Source organism: Anoplopoma fimbria, chromosome 21, assembly GCF_027596085.1.
Source record: "Anoplopoma fimbria isolate UVic2021 breed Golden Eagle Sablefish chromosome 21, Afim_UVic_2022, whole genome shotgun sequence".
NCBI classification, from domain to species: domain Eukaryota; kingdom Metazoa; phylum Chordata; class Actinopteri; order Perciformes; family Anoplopomatidae; genus Anoplopoma; species Anoplopoma fimbria.
In genome coordinates, this window is record NC_072469.1 from 17,298,195 (window position 1) to 17,315,954 (window position 17,760).

At 42.6% G+C, this 17,760-nt stretch overlaps 2 protein-coding genes across 5 annotated transcripts; one reads left to right on the forward strand and one right to left on the reverse strand.

Annotated features, from left to right (window-relative positions):
* Positions 1-290: 290 nt before the first annotated feature.
* zfhx2 (zinc finger homeobox 2) lies at positions 291-12,260 on the reverse strand. Its single transcript, XM_054623084.1, has 5 exons — positions 12,178-12,260; positions 9,923-10,081; positions 8,689-8,749; positions 4,215-8,410; positions 291-3,379 (listed from the first exon to the last, which is right to left on the reverse strand). The coding sequence occupies exons 1-5, from the start codon at positions 12,181-12,183 to the stop codon at positions 2,963-2,965; spliced, it is 4,839 nt and encodes a 1,612-aa protein (XP_054479059.1). The 5' UTR covers positions 12,184-12,260; the 3' UTR covers positions 291-2,962.
* Positions 12,261-12,986: 726 nt separating this feature from the next.
* thtpa (thiamine triphosphatase) lies at positions 12,987-15,684 on the forward strand. Of its 4 annotated transcripts, none has more exons than XM_054623240.1 (4): positions 12,987-13,071; positions 13,841-13,910; positions 14,187-14,684; positions 14,825-15,684. In XM_054623240.1, exons 1-4 carry the CDS (start codon positions 13,018-13,020, stop codon positions 14,920-14,922), a joined length of 720 nt encoding a protein of 239 aa, XP_054479215.1. In that variant the 5' UTR covers positions 12,987-13,017; the 3' UTR covers positions 14,923-15,684. The 4 variants fall into 4 exon arrangements, with proteins under 4 accessions (XP_054479215.1, XP_054479216.1, XP_054479217.1 ...); XM_054623241.1 differs by having other exon boundaries at positions 14,190-14,684; XM_054623242.1 differs by lacking the exon at positions 12,987-13,071 and adding an exon at positions 13,148-13,201.
* The last annotated feature ends 2,076 nt before the right edge of the window (positions 15,685-17,760 follow it).

Sequence of the window (17,760 nt, forward strand, 5' to 3'; positions counted from 1 at the left end):
TTTGAGTGTGTCATACAAATTGTCTCCTCCAGTGTGACCTAAGTGACCTTTAGTTAAAATATACCACTCAGGTAAAACGTCAAATGTTTTGTGTGTGTGTGTATATCAAAAAATTAAACCTTTGTCACATACAAACAGTGGAACAATGCACCTTTTCAGAATGTGATAAACACAATTTGGAGGGAAAAGTGAAATCCACAGGATCAAATTAACTTGGCAACTCTTCCCCATTTGCATAGCCAGATCTGCTTCTGGCACAATTAACAGTCACTGCAATCAGAGAGATATGCTTTGTTGTTGTTCAACTGATTTTATTTGTTTTTCTGTATATCAAAGAAAGCATAATGGAGACCAAACACAAAAAGGCAGGTACAAGTGAGGAGGAAAAAATAAGCTTAATCAAAAATCTAACAATTCATAACAACACTGCCACTATTATTGTTCAATATTCAAAGGAATACCATATTGTTTTTTTAGCAGAGAGGTGGCATTTAAAACCATTATGGATCAATAATAATCAAAAACAGTGATGGGTAGTAATGATAAATCGTATAAGTAGTAGTACAGTTATAACAATAGTGATAATCAAAGTGACAATGAAACATAAGAGAATAAAAAGCAGATCTCCATAAAAACCTATCTAGTTTGGACAGTGCAACACCGTGTCTGTGTGTGTGCGTGTGTGTATAATCCCAGTCTTGAAGTTAAAGCACTCCAGTCCTTGCTTGACACACAAGATACAGTTTCCAACAGAGTACAAATTATTACTCATGAAAGGACATTGTAACCCTCCTCGTTTCATAAAACACACCAAGTGACTCTTAATGCCATGTTAATGGCTGTGTTCATTTGAAATGTCTGTAGCTTGTGCAAAAATTGTGGACTAGTGCAAGTGTCAAGCCGTGGGATGTCCTTTACAGTTTGCATTTACGAACACCTCTCCTGCTCTCTGTCGACCTCAGGATTGCTTTTTGGTTTTTGAATGACAGAAAGCAAAGGGAGGATTACTTTGGAATATCAGTTATTTTTTAATATATTTCTTTACAAAAGTTCATGTTTTAGTTTTGCATTTTTGTTAAAACTATCAATAGTAACATTAATATACAACTTAAATTGAAGGAAAACATCTTTAGTATGTTAAGTGTCCTTCAACACAGCACCATCTTATTAGCTCTCAGTCAACACGTTTAATGTTTCCTAATTGGCTTTCAAGATTTGAGTATTCATTAGTCCCTTGAGGATACTAGTCATACCCAACTTTCTCCCTTGTCATGGTTTCCAGATATGAGATCTCATTTCACAGCACGTACATTTCCAGAATTAGTAACTCTGTATCAAAACTGAACAAAACGAGGGGGGAAAAGTAAGGGATTTCAAGCCCTGTTAAGGAGGCTTGGCTTTTGACCTAAATAAAAGTCTGTTACGCCAGTTTTTAATTGCTTCTATTGGCATTTGTATAAATATTGAAGCAAATCAATTGAGTACTTATCTTTCCTGTCTTATGCAAAGAATTCATGGAAAAGAAAACCCTAAATTAACAAATTCGGTCTGACCCCTCCCCCCCCGTGCCGGTGAGGATGAAATTAATTACATTATAGAAGAATCCCATGGGCTTGAATTCGTATACCTGGTGGCGTATCTTCTTAAGGCGGTCATATTTCTAACACACCCACAGTATGTGAAAACATTTTTTTTTTTTTTTTTTTTTTTTCTTTAACCCTACAGGTTTGAAGAGCTGCATTTCAAAATGAGATATACACCATTTGGAGGGAAAGTGAAATCCACAGGATCAAAGTAATTTGTAATAAAAACAAGATAGTTGGTAATTATGTAATTATAGTCCTTGGCCAAGAGGATTGCTGGCAACTTTACAGGCAGGATTTGCTATGTTCTAGGTACAGAATATGACATTCAGATATTTCCCCCAAAGATTGATATAAAAGCATTTTGCAACAGAACTCTTTTTCATTTACAAACCAAGGGTGCTTCTTGCAAAATTATGCTCACACCTAAAGCATGTTTCATTGACTAGCAAAAATCAATTTATTTCACGTGATTTATATTAAGGCATCCATCATGCAGTAATGCATCTTTCAATAAAAAGACACTTGCATTAGAATGCTTAAAAACATTTCAAACAATGTAAAATGTGTCAAAGTGCGGTATGCCAAGATTCTACGTCCCTCAGCCTCTCTTTTTGCCCTGTCTATTAGGATTGTCATGAAAACTATGAACATGTAAATGGGGACAATTCAACAGCCCTATTCTCTCTAAAGTACCTCTTTTTTAATCCCAAATGAGTGGACACAACACTCTTCAGATCATACTCCTGTAGAAAATAAAAAAAGGTGACCAGCTCTTCCTCTCCCAATGGTTCAGTCCAGTTATATTATATCCAAGCAACCTTTGCCCTAGAAGTGAAAGTAGGCATGGGAAATACAATTCCACAGGAGAAAACTGGGAGTTATATCATGTTATTATCCCAGAAAATTTCCAGGCCTTCCGTCAAATGGCCACTTCCAAAGAGGAAACACGTTTGCATCAGTCTTTAGGGTAGCACAGTTCAAGCATGGCGAGTCGAATGCCTTTACAAATTATAGGAAGGTCATTTAAGTAAGGTTATATATAACCACAGGCTTAGGACCAAAAATGTTTGGATAAAGTGTGTAAGGATCGAAGGAGACTTGAGATGTGTTCATCACTTATCAGACAGCAACTGAGTTAGTGTGAAGCAGCATGGAAATAGTCTGCTGTTGGATTGGATTTCGGGAGAACTCTATAGATTAACAGATTTCGAGTCAGTGAATGTTGAGCAAGGGATAGCGGGTGCAGGGGGAGCAAACTTCAAAAACTAAAGAATATTAGCTTTTGAGGATTAGTGCTGAAATTTGTTTATTAAAATCTGAGGAGCCCAAATGGGTCCAAGAATAGTCAGTGTGCAGACCAATCCTGATCTGAGTCTTTAACTGCTGCTGGTGGCCGTCTGTGGAGGCAACTCGATAACCATCTCCCCTCCAGAGCTGGTTACCGGAGTGGAGTGAGGTCCCGGCACAACACTGCCAGGTCCTCCGTTACCGGTTCCGTTCTTGTTGACGAGCGTCGTCGGCTGGCCAAAGTTAGTGGTTCTCAGGGTTGCCAGGTGTCGTGGGGAAAAGACGTGGGCCCTCGCTGCCGCCCGGGATTCAAAGGAGAAGTTGCAGGCATCACAGCGGCCGGTCAGCGTCTCCTTTGGCACTGGCTGGCCAGCCATCGGGGAAGCTGGAGGTTCAGTGACGGTCAGCTGAACAGGCTTGGGCAGGATGGGACGATTGGCTTTGAGAGCGTTGTACTGCAGGTAGCTTCCTGAGCTCATGTCCACCTTTCCACTTGACAGAGGAGACTGGGAATGGGGAGGTGGGGAGGACAGACAGGACCAGAGAGAATTAGTTTAATGTCATATCATTTAAAGTTCAAATTTTGTTACAGGTTTAACTGAACAATCTATATTATTGATTTATGCACAATTTAGCAATTCTGTTCCTTTAATAGCTTTGTTTTCATAGACAGCAACATGTGTGCGTTATTGAGCAATATTTTGAGCACTCATAGGCAAGCAATACTAGTTAATCAATATATGCTATTGTTAGAGCAATACCCCCCCCCCCCCAGAAAAAAAAAAAACTGAATTTCAGCTGCAGTGAACTCCAGGATCGAACACATTTAACTTTCAGGGAAAAAAAAAAAAAAAAAAAAGGACGTGAATAGAGCACTACAGCTGAAATCCATTTCATAATAGATATTTCTATTACAATTAAATGATGCAGTAAATAATAATGAACTGTGCTCCACTGCTATGCAGAAAAAAAACTATTTTTGTGTGTGTGTGTGTGTGTGTGTGTGTGTGTGTGTGTGTGTGTGTGTGTGTGTGTGTATGCGTTTTGTAAAACAAAAACTTTAGAATTTGCTTGAAATAATTCAATGTCATACATTTTCACAAACATTAACATCAAGCGCATGAAATGCTGATTCCACTGAAAGTCAACATACGATATAAAAATATTGCCCGGCCCTACAACAAAAGTTGCAAGGTGATGTCAACAAAATAAAATGTCCCTCTCCCCATATACCTACCTTGCTGTTAATTGTATTAGTCCATCTCCCTGTATAAACAATTATGTGATTTTGTACCAAAGGCTTTAGAAAAACGTACATCGTAAGGCTAGTTATCAGCTTACCATTTTCTCTTGCTGCAGCCTCCAGCGCTTCTCCTTGGCTCTGGTGTTTTGGAACCAAATCTGCACCACCTTGAGCGGCAGGTTGAGCTCCGTACCGATTGCCTCACACTCCATGGCATTAGGATGGGCACAGGTCTCGTAACAGGACTGCAGAATGGAAAGTTGGAGGCAGGACAAGTGTGTGCGCGGCCTACGGCTGGATGAGTGGGGCAGAAAGCTGCTTTCCGTTGGGCTCGACTTCGCTAGGACCGGGGTGGAGGGGCTGGCCACTTTGGCAGAGCTGGGGGTGTTGGGGCTAACTGGTGCAATGCTGGGGGTTGGAGGAGGGGGGATGGGTCGAGGAGACTTGTGTGCTGGAAGAGCCAGTTGTTCTCTCGATAGAGTGTTGATTTTAATGGGGACCTTGGGGGTCCAGTAGTTGAGCCCGTTCTGTTTCTGTGGCACCACTGTTGTGGCATGAGGCCTGTTGTTGATGGGAGTTGTGGGCAGCTTGGGCACCATGCGGTTAGTGGTTCCTGGTCCCGGACCCATCTCGTTTTCGTTGTCTTTCTCCTCATCGGTCTTTTCTTCCTCGCTTTCCTCTTCGAGCTTTCGTTTCTGGGCCGGTCGTGGGGCAATGGGGATTGGATCCTTAGGTGGTGGTAAAAGGACAGGGGTGTGAACTTTGGGTGCAACTTTGACCATAGTGACATTGCTGGTGGTTTCGAGCTTGGTCTTTGGCACTGCAGAAGCACTGCTGCTCACAGGAGACACTGTGGTAGAGGAAACAACCTCTTTGGGTTTGATAGGAACTGGGGCTATTTTTTTCACCATCATAGGTTTGCCCAGCTCCTTCACAGGCTCTCTCTCTGTCTTGATGAGGGTGCGCACAATTGGAGTAGTTGTGATGCACCCAGTATTATTTGGAGCAGGCTTGTTGGAGAAAATAGGTTTGGAAAGAGGCCAGGTAAATTTGATGAGAGGTTTGCCAACGGCTGCCAGGGTCCCATCACTGATGAATCTGACCTCACCCTTTCGTTCCCTCGCCCTCATGTTCTGGAACCAAATCTGAACAACCTTCTTTGGAAGGTGGACCCACTCTGAAATCTGTTCAAACTCATGTTTCCCAGGATTTGGGTCCTTGAAATAGCAGCCATACAGAATGTCAAGTTGTTCAGCTTGAATGATGGTCCTTGAACGTCGCATATCCCGATATCTTTTTCCTTTGGACTTTCTCTGCTGCTGCTGTTGCTCCTGCTCCTTTTCCTTCTCCCTCTCTCGCTCCCTTTCCAATAGCGTGGCATTCATCTTCTCTGCTGCCCTCATGTAAATACTAGACTTTGAAATGTTGTTGCAGCTCACCAGACTCAAACTGCTGTTGGAAGAGAGCATGGAAGTAACAGGTTCAGGCTTCACCTGGACAACCACCAGGCCTTTGGATGTGGGCCTCAAGCCGAGCCCATCCAGCAATTGTCCCTTCTGTGCTGCGATTTTATCAGCCAGAGATGATGAGGAAGAAGCAGATTTGTTGTGTCTCCCCATGCTGAGATCCAGAGCGGACTCACAATCACCACCATTGGACAGGTAGTGGGAAGTTTGGCTGTGGGACGAGAGAGACTGCGAAAGAAGAGAGCTGGAGAAGCGTGTGATAGTAGGCGGGTTAGGAAAGATGGGTAATTTGCTCCCATCAACCAGTGAAGGAGTAAGAGAGAGGACATAGGGGCTAAGGAACTGAGTGGAAAAAGGAGCAAGGGACAGAGGAAGTGAGTGGAGAGCACTGGTTGGAATCTCGTGAGAGTGTGAACTTGGAGGATCCCCTTGGGCCTCCAACTCTAGATCCACATAGGGGTCCTGTCTCTCTTTCTTCACCTCCACCTCATCGCGCTCAAACTCCCCCTTTTGTTTTTTCCTCTTTGCTCTCTGACCTCCTCCACCCTCCTCCTCTTCATACTCGTCTTCTGCATCAGAGAGAAACACAGTTGTGGAGCGCAACACCTTTCCGCCAACTGGCCCCCTATCACCATGGACTTCCCCATGTGCGTCATCTTTAGCAGGGCTCTCAGGACCGTCCCTCAAAGACCCATTCTGACTTTCCTCATCAGACACAATGACAGAGGTGTATACCTCGTTTTCTGAGTCAGAGGTGAGGCAGGAATCCCCCTGACCCTCCCTTCCAAAATCTCTCTTTCTGCGTTTCCCTCTTGTGCTTGACAAATCCATCGCCTGACTACCTGACGCTTCAACATCATCCTCACCTTCCGCAATAATCAGTGAGTTTTCCTCGTCGTCATAGTCGCAGTCAGAACTTTGGGCATGCCTTGTAAATCCTGCCAAGCGTTGCAGGTGTTCTAACTCTGTTGCCCTCTGCCTCTGTTTTGCATGTCGGGCTCGGCTCAACCACCTGCGTACCTCTTCCTCAGAGAGCCCCACCTCTCTGCCCAGAGCCTCACAGTCCTCGTGGGGAGGACTTGCAGCGTCAGCCTCACTTCGTGACTCAAAGAATGCCCAGAGAACTTCCGACTGGAACTCTGACAGCACTGGAAGGTCTGGATAAATGGATCCCATTGCATTACAAGGGGGTCGGGTTTGGTTGTTAGTTAAGGCATTTGTACTCGGGCTAGATTTTGGGGTGCCAAGGGAGCCACAAGGGCTAGTGCCCGAATGGGATTTCTGAGGAGTAGAATCAGGGCTAAGTGTAAGGTTTAAATTTAAAGGACTGAGGCTTGAGTTGCTGGGCACAGATGCAGAAGGCGAGATATTTTTATTGCGGAGGCTCTTCTCTGTGCCCACTGGGGAAAGATTGAGGCTAGCTGCTTTATCACCTTCCAGGTCCAACTGATTAGTCGAGCCGTCTCCATCTGTTGTGCTATCTCTGTGCGCCTTCCCATTGTCTTCGTTATTCTCAACCTTCACTTTGCCTTCTATATTAGGACACTGTGCAGATTCTTTACTGTCCTCCTCCATAAGTTTCTCAGATTTAATGTTCTCTGTAGTACAGTTATTCCTGCCCTTGATCTGATCCGAGACCTTCTCTTCGATTCCCTCGACCCTGTCCTGTCTTTCTTGTTCTCTCTCACACTTTATAGTCTGCTCATCCAGGCAGGGCTGTATGTTTGTTGGAACTCCTGCAGAGGGCCACTGGTTCTGTAAGCTGTTAAGTCTTTGGGTTAGGAGGGCTTGCTGGGCTGTGCTGAGACCTACGAATGGCACACACTGGGTTAGGAGCTGGCCTTGCTGGTTCTCTATGTGCTGCTGTGTTCGGGCTTGGAGCCCATTCAAGATCAAGGGCATGACCATTTGAGGCTGAGGCACGAGCTGAGGCACGGCGGAACCAGGAGCAGCACCGGCCGCGAACAGGGAGGGGAGGAGGGAGTGTGAGAGAGTGTTGGGACTAGATGTGAGGAGGGTGAGAAAGGCTGAGACCGCCTGAGCCGAGGCCACAGGGGAGGTGAGGAGGGAGGGAGCCACTTGTGAAGTTTGAATCTGCTCGCCGTCTTTTGTGGTAGTCACCATCAAGGTCCCAGGAGCAGCACAGTTGGTGGTGGCAACTAACTGACTGGTTCCACCTCCAGATGTGGTCACTACAGTGTTCAGAGCACTGGCGGTGGTACCTCCCAAACTAGCAGTGGCGGCTGCGCTGTTTGCAGCTTGTGCAACAATTCCAGCGTTTCTGCTGCGGGTCTGGTGCAAGACAGATTTCATATGGCTCTCAAGGGTGATGGCATGATTGTAGGAGACTCGACATACAGCACACTGGTATGGTTTGTTTGAAATATATGGCCGAGGCAGGACAGGAACTGAGGGAGTTGGGGGATCAATGTCCCCACCTTGTTTTGCAGAGCCTGTTGTCATCCTCTGGATGTGGGATGCAGAGTTGTAATGAACTTTCAAGGCAGTTCTGCCAGAAAAAGTTTCCAGGCAGGCATTGCATTTGAATGACTGGGTGTTATTTTCAGCTGGTGCACCATTTTTACCAACTGCCTTTTCACTACTGTCTGGGATTTCTGTGTTTTCAGTTGTATTTTGCTGTTTGGCTCCTGTGACTTGATTTGCCTCCTCTTCTGGCTCCGGCTCAGCTACAACTCCCTCCTGTTCCGTTATTCTCTCTTCCTCCATCTCTTTGTCTCCCAGCGTCTGGGCAGCGTCTGAACTCTCAATAGATTGGCAGGTATCTGAACAGACGTCTTCAGCGTGCTTCAGTTGTGAAGATTCAGCGCCTGATAGAATGAATAAGCAGGTTTAACTTTTAGTTCTAGTAAATGGAGGTCTAACCGATAACAGAAGTGCATACATAGCAACTTTTTAACCCAACTGCATCCATCCAACCCACTTCAGGAGCAATTTTCCCCCATTGTAAATGCCTTTCTTTGTTTTTCCGTTATGTAGTTTTGAAACTCAATTTTAATACCAAAAGAAGATCAACATTATAAGAATCCATGTATGAACTAAATCTGGTTTGGCTGTATAATAAAACAGTAGTATTTTTCACACTCACCTAACAACTTTAGAGTACTTTTGTCCTCTTCTCCTCCACTGCCACCCTGTCTTAGAACAGCCTGTTAAAGAAAATGAAAGGAGTGTGTCAGCAAAATTTCCATAGCAAATGTAACTCTGTAACAGCTCCTTTCGGATGAGCTGAATGCTATGTTGCTTATAAAGCTGCACAAAATTTGGGCGTTACTTATTGATGTGTGGTTATAGTACACATAGCTCAGTTAGCCTTTAATTTACAAATTACCCTGAAGCCATAAATTAAGTAGTCTTTGAACAATTCATCCACCAATAAAATTCCTTCTATTTCTTAAACACACAACAAACATAATTGTCATGAACCAGTCACAAAGTATGTTAATTTGGGCTCCACCATGCAAATACTTTCACACTGACATTTTTGGTGACTGGTTAATCCAAGTTAATATGCAAACTGTCAAAATAATGAACATAAACACTGCCAAAACTCAATCTGCACAAACAAGGCATGAGAATGAACAGAGTACGCCCTTAACAGTCACACTACTAATTACTAATGTAGTAACAGATTATGCAGAAATATGTGCATATTTGAGGCGATTGTGGGTAAACCATTTTAGCCCAGGAATATCAATGTCATAATCAAATGTGTTGGATCATTCATGTTTAGATAGATGTTGTATTTTGTTTAAAAACAAACAACAAAAAAACACCTGAATTAAAGATCAAGAGCACTGTTATTATTGAGTAATTACACACAAGCATGTCGAAACACAATTAGTTTTGTTTCATAAAAGTCTTACTTGTGTCTCTTTTTGTGTGTGTTTTTAAAGATGCATGATGACCAAACCAGGGTATTAATAAAGTTATCAATATATCTAAGGGATCTTTCCTCATATCATAATATATATATATGACAGAAGGTGGACAAAGTAACAGAAACAAATTATAACACAGTAGCCTAGCAGTGAATGCTGATTTGGTGAGACTCCTATGATTTTAAATAATTTAATGTAAAATCTGTGTAAAAGTTGTGATGCGACTACACCTCTTTGCTATTGCAGTTCTCCTTGCCACATCGCATATTTTGTATTAACTGCAGAGCTACTGCATTGCAAGGCCTTTGATATTTTGTCCAACCCTTGTATATCAGCCAGCAACAAGTGGGCTCATTAAACATTATGAACATAATTGATGTACTACCCAAAGTTCTATTATTCAAGGAGAAAAGCCTGGCCATACAGCCTAGCCATACTTACAATGTCCAGCAGTTTGTCAACACAAGATGGAAGGACGCTGTGTTGCTCAGTGAGATGTAGAGACAGGGAGGATCTGTCTGGTTGCCCTTTTTGGCACAGGGGGCACAGCCACTCTGCCACTCCATTTCTTTCACAACTCACTGTCTCTCCAGACTCCTCCTAACAAAACAAATAGGTGTTAGAGATTCCCACGCTTTCTGGGGCCGTGATAATTCATCACAAATGCAGAATAAAAAAAAGAGAAAGAAAATAAAATGCAACGTTGGGACATAATTTCACCAAAAAGGGAGCTGCACCCAACAAGATACAAGTATACTGTTACATGTTGATTACGCACCTTAGCTAGTGGACCAACACTCATCATGCATTGCCATGTCTAATCATTTTAACCCACAATCAGAGGTCCGTTACCATACCATTCAATTGGCATGCCGTGTCCCTTTTAACAGTACTCCTAGAGCCGAGATTAGTATCCAATTCTTACAGGTCTTTGAAGTGTCACGCAACCAATAACTATGTTTTGTAGGGAGGTTCCCAACATTTGGACTGCAAGGACCGTATCAAATTACACAATTAATATGCAATTCTGTTAATTGCACCTTTGAAATGTAAAAAAGGTGGTCATACAAGGCTTTTAGATTGCAGATCAATTTAAATAAATTCATGTTTTAAATCGCTTTGCCATCCGTCCAACTTTCCACAAACTATTGAAATGTACTAAATGCAGGGTATAGTGGAGTTACACTCAATCATCACAACACACACTGTTTGACATTTAAGTAAGAGTATACAGAGTCTCCTTAGGTACGTGTCTAATATACTAAATATGATCTAAATAATTACACTGCACAAGCTCGACCTGCATGATCAAATAACTGGTACTCCCACGTAGTTTCAAGGAAGTCGAAATAGACCACCAGTCTTTATTCAACAACACAGCTTTGACTTTTTTTTTTTTTCTTTTTTTCTGTGTTGCAAGCATTCATGATCCCAAAAAAAAAAAATGCAACCAAGACAGCAAACCCTGGCCATGAGGAGAAATACCAACACATCTATAATCCTCACTTCCTCGTCATGCCAATTAGCAAGCTAGCAGGGTTATACGAGAGGATAACGTGTCGACAAGTCTGCATGGACAAACGCACATCATGTAGCAAAGCCCCGCATGTCGAGTTTCACAATCAAAAGCCAGGATTCAACCAGATCGACGTGTTTGTGCTCGTAGCTGGCTACTTAATGAGCGGTCTAATTAGCCATGCCTAGCAGAGACGAATCAATTAGCTAGCAAGCTAGGTTGAGAAGCCCCAGTAACGTCGCATTACAGTCGCCTCTTTGCAAAGGCTGCTTAGTTTAGGGGGAAAACAACACACGGGGGGAGACAGGCTCCTCTCCGGGGCTGCAGAGCACCGGGCAGCCGCCGGCTCTCGGTTCACACTGCACGGTCATTAAAGTGATAAACAAAAAAAAAGGAGGAGGTTGAGCTAATAACAGTCGTGTCACTTTGCTAGCTAGCCTGTTAGCAGACAGATAATTAAGGGCTCCTTTAAACTGTCTCCCACCGGCTGCGAGGTGGGAGCTGCAGCCTCGCCGACTCGAGTTCACCCGGGACTGAAAACACCCCGGCGGAGCAGGAAGATCACAAAACCCCGGCCTCGAGTTGAGTGCTTACCCCTGTGATTGTGTGCTGCCAGTCGGGTGTGTAGTGTTGCACCGCCCGCCGCCTGCTGCTCAACAGCGCAAATTGAGGCCTAGCCGGACTAAAGCCATTTAATTAATGAACGTGGGCTCCGCTTACAGATGTGTTAGGAAACACTCGCTCCCCCTCCTCCCTCGCCGCCCAGCAGACCCCCTTTTGACGCGTCCTAGCGCTCGGATCCCTTCCTTACACACTTAAGGGGTGCAACACATGGCCATTTAAAGTACCATTTTAAACAGCTCCGAGGCGTAATTGGCGAAAGAATTTAAAACGCGGAGGAAAAAAGCGAGTTGAAGCGGAGTACGTGCGCCGCGGTCGGCTCGACGATGGGGGTGGTGTAGGGAGAGAGCAGGCGAGGGAGAGGCGAGGGGCGAGGGGGGGGAAAAGTTTGGATTTAATGTTGGATTTCTATAAGGGATCGGATTAGTATGGGGCACAAGCCGTCGTTTGCTCAACCCTCTGGCGGTCGCAGGCCACTCTGCCCGCTCGAATCGGCACAATTAACCGATCGAGAAGGACGTTTAATTAAGTTCAGAGCAATTAGCTAATGCGTCTTTACCTGCATGGTCGCCGCTCCAGCACGCACACACACACACGCTTCCTCTGTGGCTCCTCAGAAGTGAAAAGTTTTTCTTGCCTGCCTCTCTCTCTCTCTCTCTCTCTCTCTCTCTCTCTCTCTCTCTCTCTCTCTCTCCTGTTCTCCCCCTCCCTTCATTCGCCCTTCATTCTCTCTCCCTCTCTCTCCTTCCCCTCTTTCGTCTAGTAAACAGACCACAGCTCCCCCAAGGCTGATTGCTGACATTCAGAAGGGACGCACTCGGCTATCAAATCCCTTATGTAACCCCGCAGATATTAGATTATTAACGAATGTGTGTTGTGATACCGATTAGTCGAGATAATACAATAAGAAATAATAAAAGATAATCCCCCCCCAAACAAAGCACGTCGATGCCTTGATTGCACGAAATCCCCTTTAATGTGAAACCAGTACTCGTTTTTATGTTAAAGGTGAATAAAAAAACGAGTCTCCATTCTGCCAACTTGGGCTGACACAAAGAGTGTGACGAGTTAATTAAGGCTGAATAATAGAGATGTGTGTGTGTGTGTGTGTGTGTGTGTGTGTGTGTGTGTGTGTGTGTGTGTGTGTGTGTGTGTGTGTGTGTGTCTGCTTCTGTGTGTGAATTATAACGTGTTTCCAATCAGATGATAGGTGTGGCGCACATCGACAGTGGAGAATGTGGAGTAAATATTTATGAAGCAGAGGGGATTAAAATTGCACCATCTGTATGCCCCTGCGTTACTGGGACAGGAAGTGATGTTCCTGAATACCGCGATAGGTGTCTCTAATTGCGCCTGTGCAGAAATAAACTCCGCTGACGTGTGGTGGTGATTCTGGTTTATGTGTCTCTCGCTTTTTGATGCCGCACGATTGGGATTTAAGGACTTGATGAAGGTGCGTGTGTGGGAGTGTGCAGTTTAAAACTCTGTGGTTCCGTTTGGAGATTTTGATTTGTTGGTGTGTGTGAGTCTGCAGCAGCAGCAGCTCGGGATAAATGACTGGAGACTGATTCATAGTGACACAGGTGCGTTTACAGGAGCTACTGCTGTACTGCTGTAGCGCCTTTTAGGAGTAAAGTTGGTAAGAAACAGTACAGTTTGGAGCATTTTGCCAACAGTTTAGAGTGGGGCTTGACAACAAAATAAGCATAAACAGAATACGTATTCAATTAATTCACAAAACGCAAAATCAACCAGGCAAAGTTTGAGAACCCTGCGTAAAATAAAGGTTTAATGCAGTGGTGAGGCAAGTAAGCAGATCTTTAACTTAAGCTATAACACAATGGTATCATATTTTTTTTGCTTTGTAAAAGTCATACATTCAAAATATTATTTCACCACAGTATAAGTACATAGGTACAATAAGGATATATATATATAGGTATACATACATATATACACACTCAAATTGTTATATTATTTGTATTGTGCATTACTGTTTAAGATGCATATTAATGTAGTAGATTGAAGTGAAGGTCATTTTAAATTATTTATATAAGTGTATAATATCTTATAATAATATCTTAATCTGTGAGATATTACATACAAAATACAAACATGAATCTGTATGAATAAGAGGTAACGTACAGGTACCTCAAATATGTAATCCTACTGAATTTAAAGCCCATTACTTGAATTAATGTGCTTAGTTTTTGTCATTTCAGATGAGTGTGGAAGTGGAAAGAAAATTTTTGTGCAATGCTGACACTCTCAAAACACTGGAGGAGATTGGGGGTACGTGTTAAATTTGTCCACCACACTGCATGGGTAAATTTAGAACTGAGGCATTTAACTGATGCTGTGATCCACGTGAACTTCCAAAGGGTCACTAAAGGACTTCATTTAATGACACTGATTGCTGTGGTTTTCAATGTAACTGTACAGACACTGGCCATCTGCCTCTTATTAATAGTGAAGTTAAATTATCTTTATCAGCCTCGTTAGCATCTTCATATTCAGTTATCCATTTTTTAAATCAGCTATCTCTCTCCTTTCACTTCTTTTGCTCAGCAGTGTGTATTGGTCAGCGGCAGTTTCGTGACCAGTACTTTGACACCCCCAAGTTTGACCTGACTCTGAGAGACATGTGGCTGCGTAAACGTAAGGAATGCTGGGAGTTGAAGTGCCCAACAGCAGTCAACGGGACAGAAGAGGCATCTGGAGTACAAGCTAAAGCAGCAGCACTGTGTTCTCGCTACAGGGAGATAACCAATCTGGCCGAGATTCAACGGAGAGTGAAAGAGGTCATAAAAGACATTTGTCAGGACAGAGAGACGGAGGCAAGCCCCTCACAGGAGGATGAGACTTGGCTGAGCGAAATTAATCTGGTGTGCTTTGCAGATTTTACAACACTGCGGCAGTCGTTCACTTTAGAGGAGCAGGGGCTGCAGATAGATCTGGACCAAGCTAACTTTGGCTACCATGTGGGAGAGATAGAGGTCCTGGTTCCAGAGGGAGGAGATGTGCAGTCTGCCTTGGAGAAGATCGAAAGAACGGCAGGAAAACTGGGTGAGCTCAAAGCTGTCAAACTGCCCAAGTCTTTTATATAAATTCAACACAGTCAGTATCATATTTATGTGTTATATTCATATTCATCAGTAAAATATCAATCTGCCATTCTATAAATATATTTTTCTTTTTCTTCTCAGGTCTGTCTGATCAGGCAGTTGAGGGGAAAATGCATATTTACCTTCAAAGGAATCACCCAGAGCACTACAACAAACTACTGAATGCACATGTTTTGTAACATGTTATAAGTTTGACATATTATATAAAATTCTGTGAAACTTACGGGTAAATTGTTTTAAAGTTTTATCTCAAATACTCATTAATGTAAAACTGAGGTGTTTATATATATATATATTGGTTTTTTTTATCTTAAGACTCACTGCAATCAATCACTGTACAGACCTGAAACTCGCAAGACATTTACTGAATTAGAAAGTTCAGAAAAACAATAATAGGCCCTTGAAATTTACCCTTCGAAGGGTGCCCAACGGCTTTGTCCTATACACAACATGCAACAGTTAAAGTTTTGTCGGGCTACGAAGCGTATTAGAGGAAGTGTGAATACTGGAAATAAATAGGGTGCCATACTGTCGTTTCACTATTAATGGTGATTGTTTTGTACAGTGTTGAAATATTATACACTCCCAGATGGAGAGCTGATGACTCTGTGTTTCACCTCCAGCACAGTGTGAAGGTCAGAAACCAATCCTTCTTATGCCTTCTTCAGCAGCTGGATTTTTCTTGTTGTCTATGAACAGATGTTTGTGTGCATATATTGGCTGCCCATGGTTTTACATCAACAAGCCTTCATTCAGCGTGATCCAATTTGCTGCAGCGCTCACTCAGTGCTAGTTTCCAAACATTTAAAAATATTTACATTCATGTTGAGGTTTCAATAATGTTCACTATGAAATGGGTTAAAGGGCTAAAATGTCATCTTCGGGTTGAATGACTTCTCTTTCCCTCTTTGAATTGTACTGATGGTTTGAAATCAAATAAAGGTCAGCAAAGTGTTAAAATAAAAATGTCTTTTTCAGCACAAGAAAATTAAGTAATTCCATTGCATATTTTTATGACACTATAATCATTTAAAAATGTTACACCATCATTACACTACAAAAGTTTTCTAATAAGTATTTTGTATGTATTATGGGTAAGAGTAAAACCATTCAGTTGACTCCAACAGACTGTCTGCACGACTATGGCAGTGTCATGCATATTACTTATCCTTTTTGTTTGACAAGAGATGTATCTTGTTATCACGACAAAGAATCTAGTTAAAATGATATAATAGTCTGGTTGAATTGATAGAACTTGTTTTTGTTTTACAGCAACAGCAGATTTGTTGTCATTATTATGAGGAAAGTTACTGGTATGCTGCAGAAATAGATGAGTGGAAGCACTTTATTATCTGTTTACATTTGTTTGCAGCATGCTCTTGCAAAGCAAGATAGATCAAAATGTAATTATGATGCACACACTGCAGGGTTTAGTTTACTGCTGTGTTTTCATCTATAATAAGAGGACTCGGTCAGCTCATTCAAATCCTCTCACTCATCCATTTCTGCAGTACTGCAATGACTACGTCACATGATTCCCCCCAGAGAAGGAGACTTGTTACAAAAGATGACTTTCACTGTGATGCATTTATCATCATCTTCAATTTCAGGCTATGACCAAGCAGTGGGAGGTGATGGAGGAGGTTTCTGGGAGCTTGAAATAAGCCCTCCAACTGATCGCTCTGCTGGTCTCGTCTCTACTTTACCAACAACAGCACCTGTTGTAGGCAGCTTTGTTTGGACACCTGTGATGCACGCACACACACACACGCACGCACGCACACACACACACACACACACACACACACAATAACAGATTGTATACAGTATAGAGTAATGTGATACATGGGTAAGCTTTTTCAGACAGAGAGCAATCATCAGTCATTTGAGAGACACACACCCAGGCTTTTTCTGAATATCAGTCTGCGTTCTGACAGCTGGGTCTCTACAGTCCTCGTCCTGTACACAGGAAGATTACACTGGAGTCCAACTTCATGCACTACCAGTAATTAACACTAACAGGCCACATCTGCTCTTATTAACATTAACGCTGCTGCCCCGTTCATTGAAGACAAAAAAAACAACAATATTGTATCTTCAATTTTGCATGGAATTTACAGAAAATGCAATAGTGATTACATGTAATACATAAAGCATGAATGGATATGTTACCAAGGCAAAATTATGCTTGAGGAATATTCAAATAGGAAAATAGACATATTTCTATGTTGTTAAATCTGAAACATGACGGGATCATGGACATTTTACCCAGTCAATCTGTAGCAAAAGGAATACAGACCCACATAATGGCACCTTTATGCAGTACAGCGAGAAGTGGACAAAGTGAAGACAGAGAGAAAAAACATCTTAACAATGCTGACAGTAGGACACACTAGACTTTTTTTAAACACTGCACTTAATAAGTAAACATCACAGCGGATTATGTTAATACTGTTAAGTAGGACATCAGTGGATCATGTAATTGTACAATGCCAAAAGTACACGAAACGTGAAAACATTAAAGAGGGAAATCAGAAAGCTTTGAGTGGAAGAAAGTGAGTCTGAAAATGTATTTGACTACGGGTTAGGGAGGCTATTCCAATATCTGGAAGAAACTTTGTCAAAAGTATTGAGAGTTCAGTGATTCTTTCTTTCTTTGGTTCCCAACATAGTGGATGGCGGTAATGCACCTTAACGCAGGTTGTCACCCGGCATTAAAGCGAAGAAGAAGAAAAAGGACTGTTTTGCGGAAGCTGAACAAACAAAGTCCAACAAACCTTTGCAGGTTTACTGTAAGGTACCAAAGCTACAACCACAGCCTCTGAACTATACCAACAGCCCACTTTATAACACTTATTTCAACACAAGCATTCACATTTAGATCACACGTTGGGTTTATTTTATATATGCACCAAGCGGTAAATAGACTGCGCAGTAGTTGACAACCAGCAAGCTAGATTATACATGTATGGACGCCTGGGAACAGATGCCTCAAACAACAGCTGTACCACAAACTG

Coding starts and splice junctions, on each gene's coding strand:
- zfhx2 (XM_054623084.1), bottom strand. Junction 8,750..9,922: donor TTGACAAACTGCTGGACATT/GTAAGTATGGCT, acceptor TTTCTTTAACAG/GCTGTTCTAAGACAGGGTGG. Junction 3,380..4,214: donor GGCTGCAGCAAGAGAAAATG/GTAAGCTGATAA, acceptor CCCCATTCCCAG/TCTCCTCTGTCAAGTGGAAA.
- thtpa (XM_054623240.1), top strand. CDS start 13,018: ATGTGTCTCTCGCTTTTTGATGCCGCACGATTGGGATTTAAGGACTTG. Junction 13,072..13,840: donor GATTTAAGGACTTGATGAAG/GTGCGTGTGTGG, acceptor TTGTCATTTCAG/ATGAGTGTGGAAGTGGAAAG. Junction 13,911..14,186: donor AACACTGGAGGAGATTGGGG/GTACGTGTTAAA, acceptor TCTTTTGCTCAG/CAGTGTGTATTGGTCAGCGG.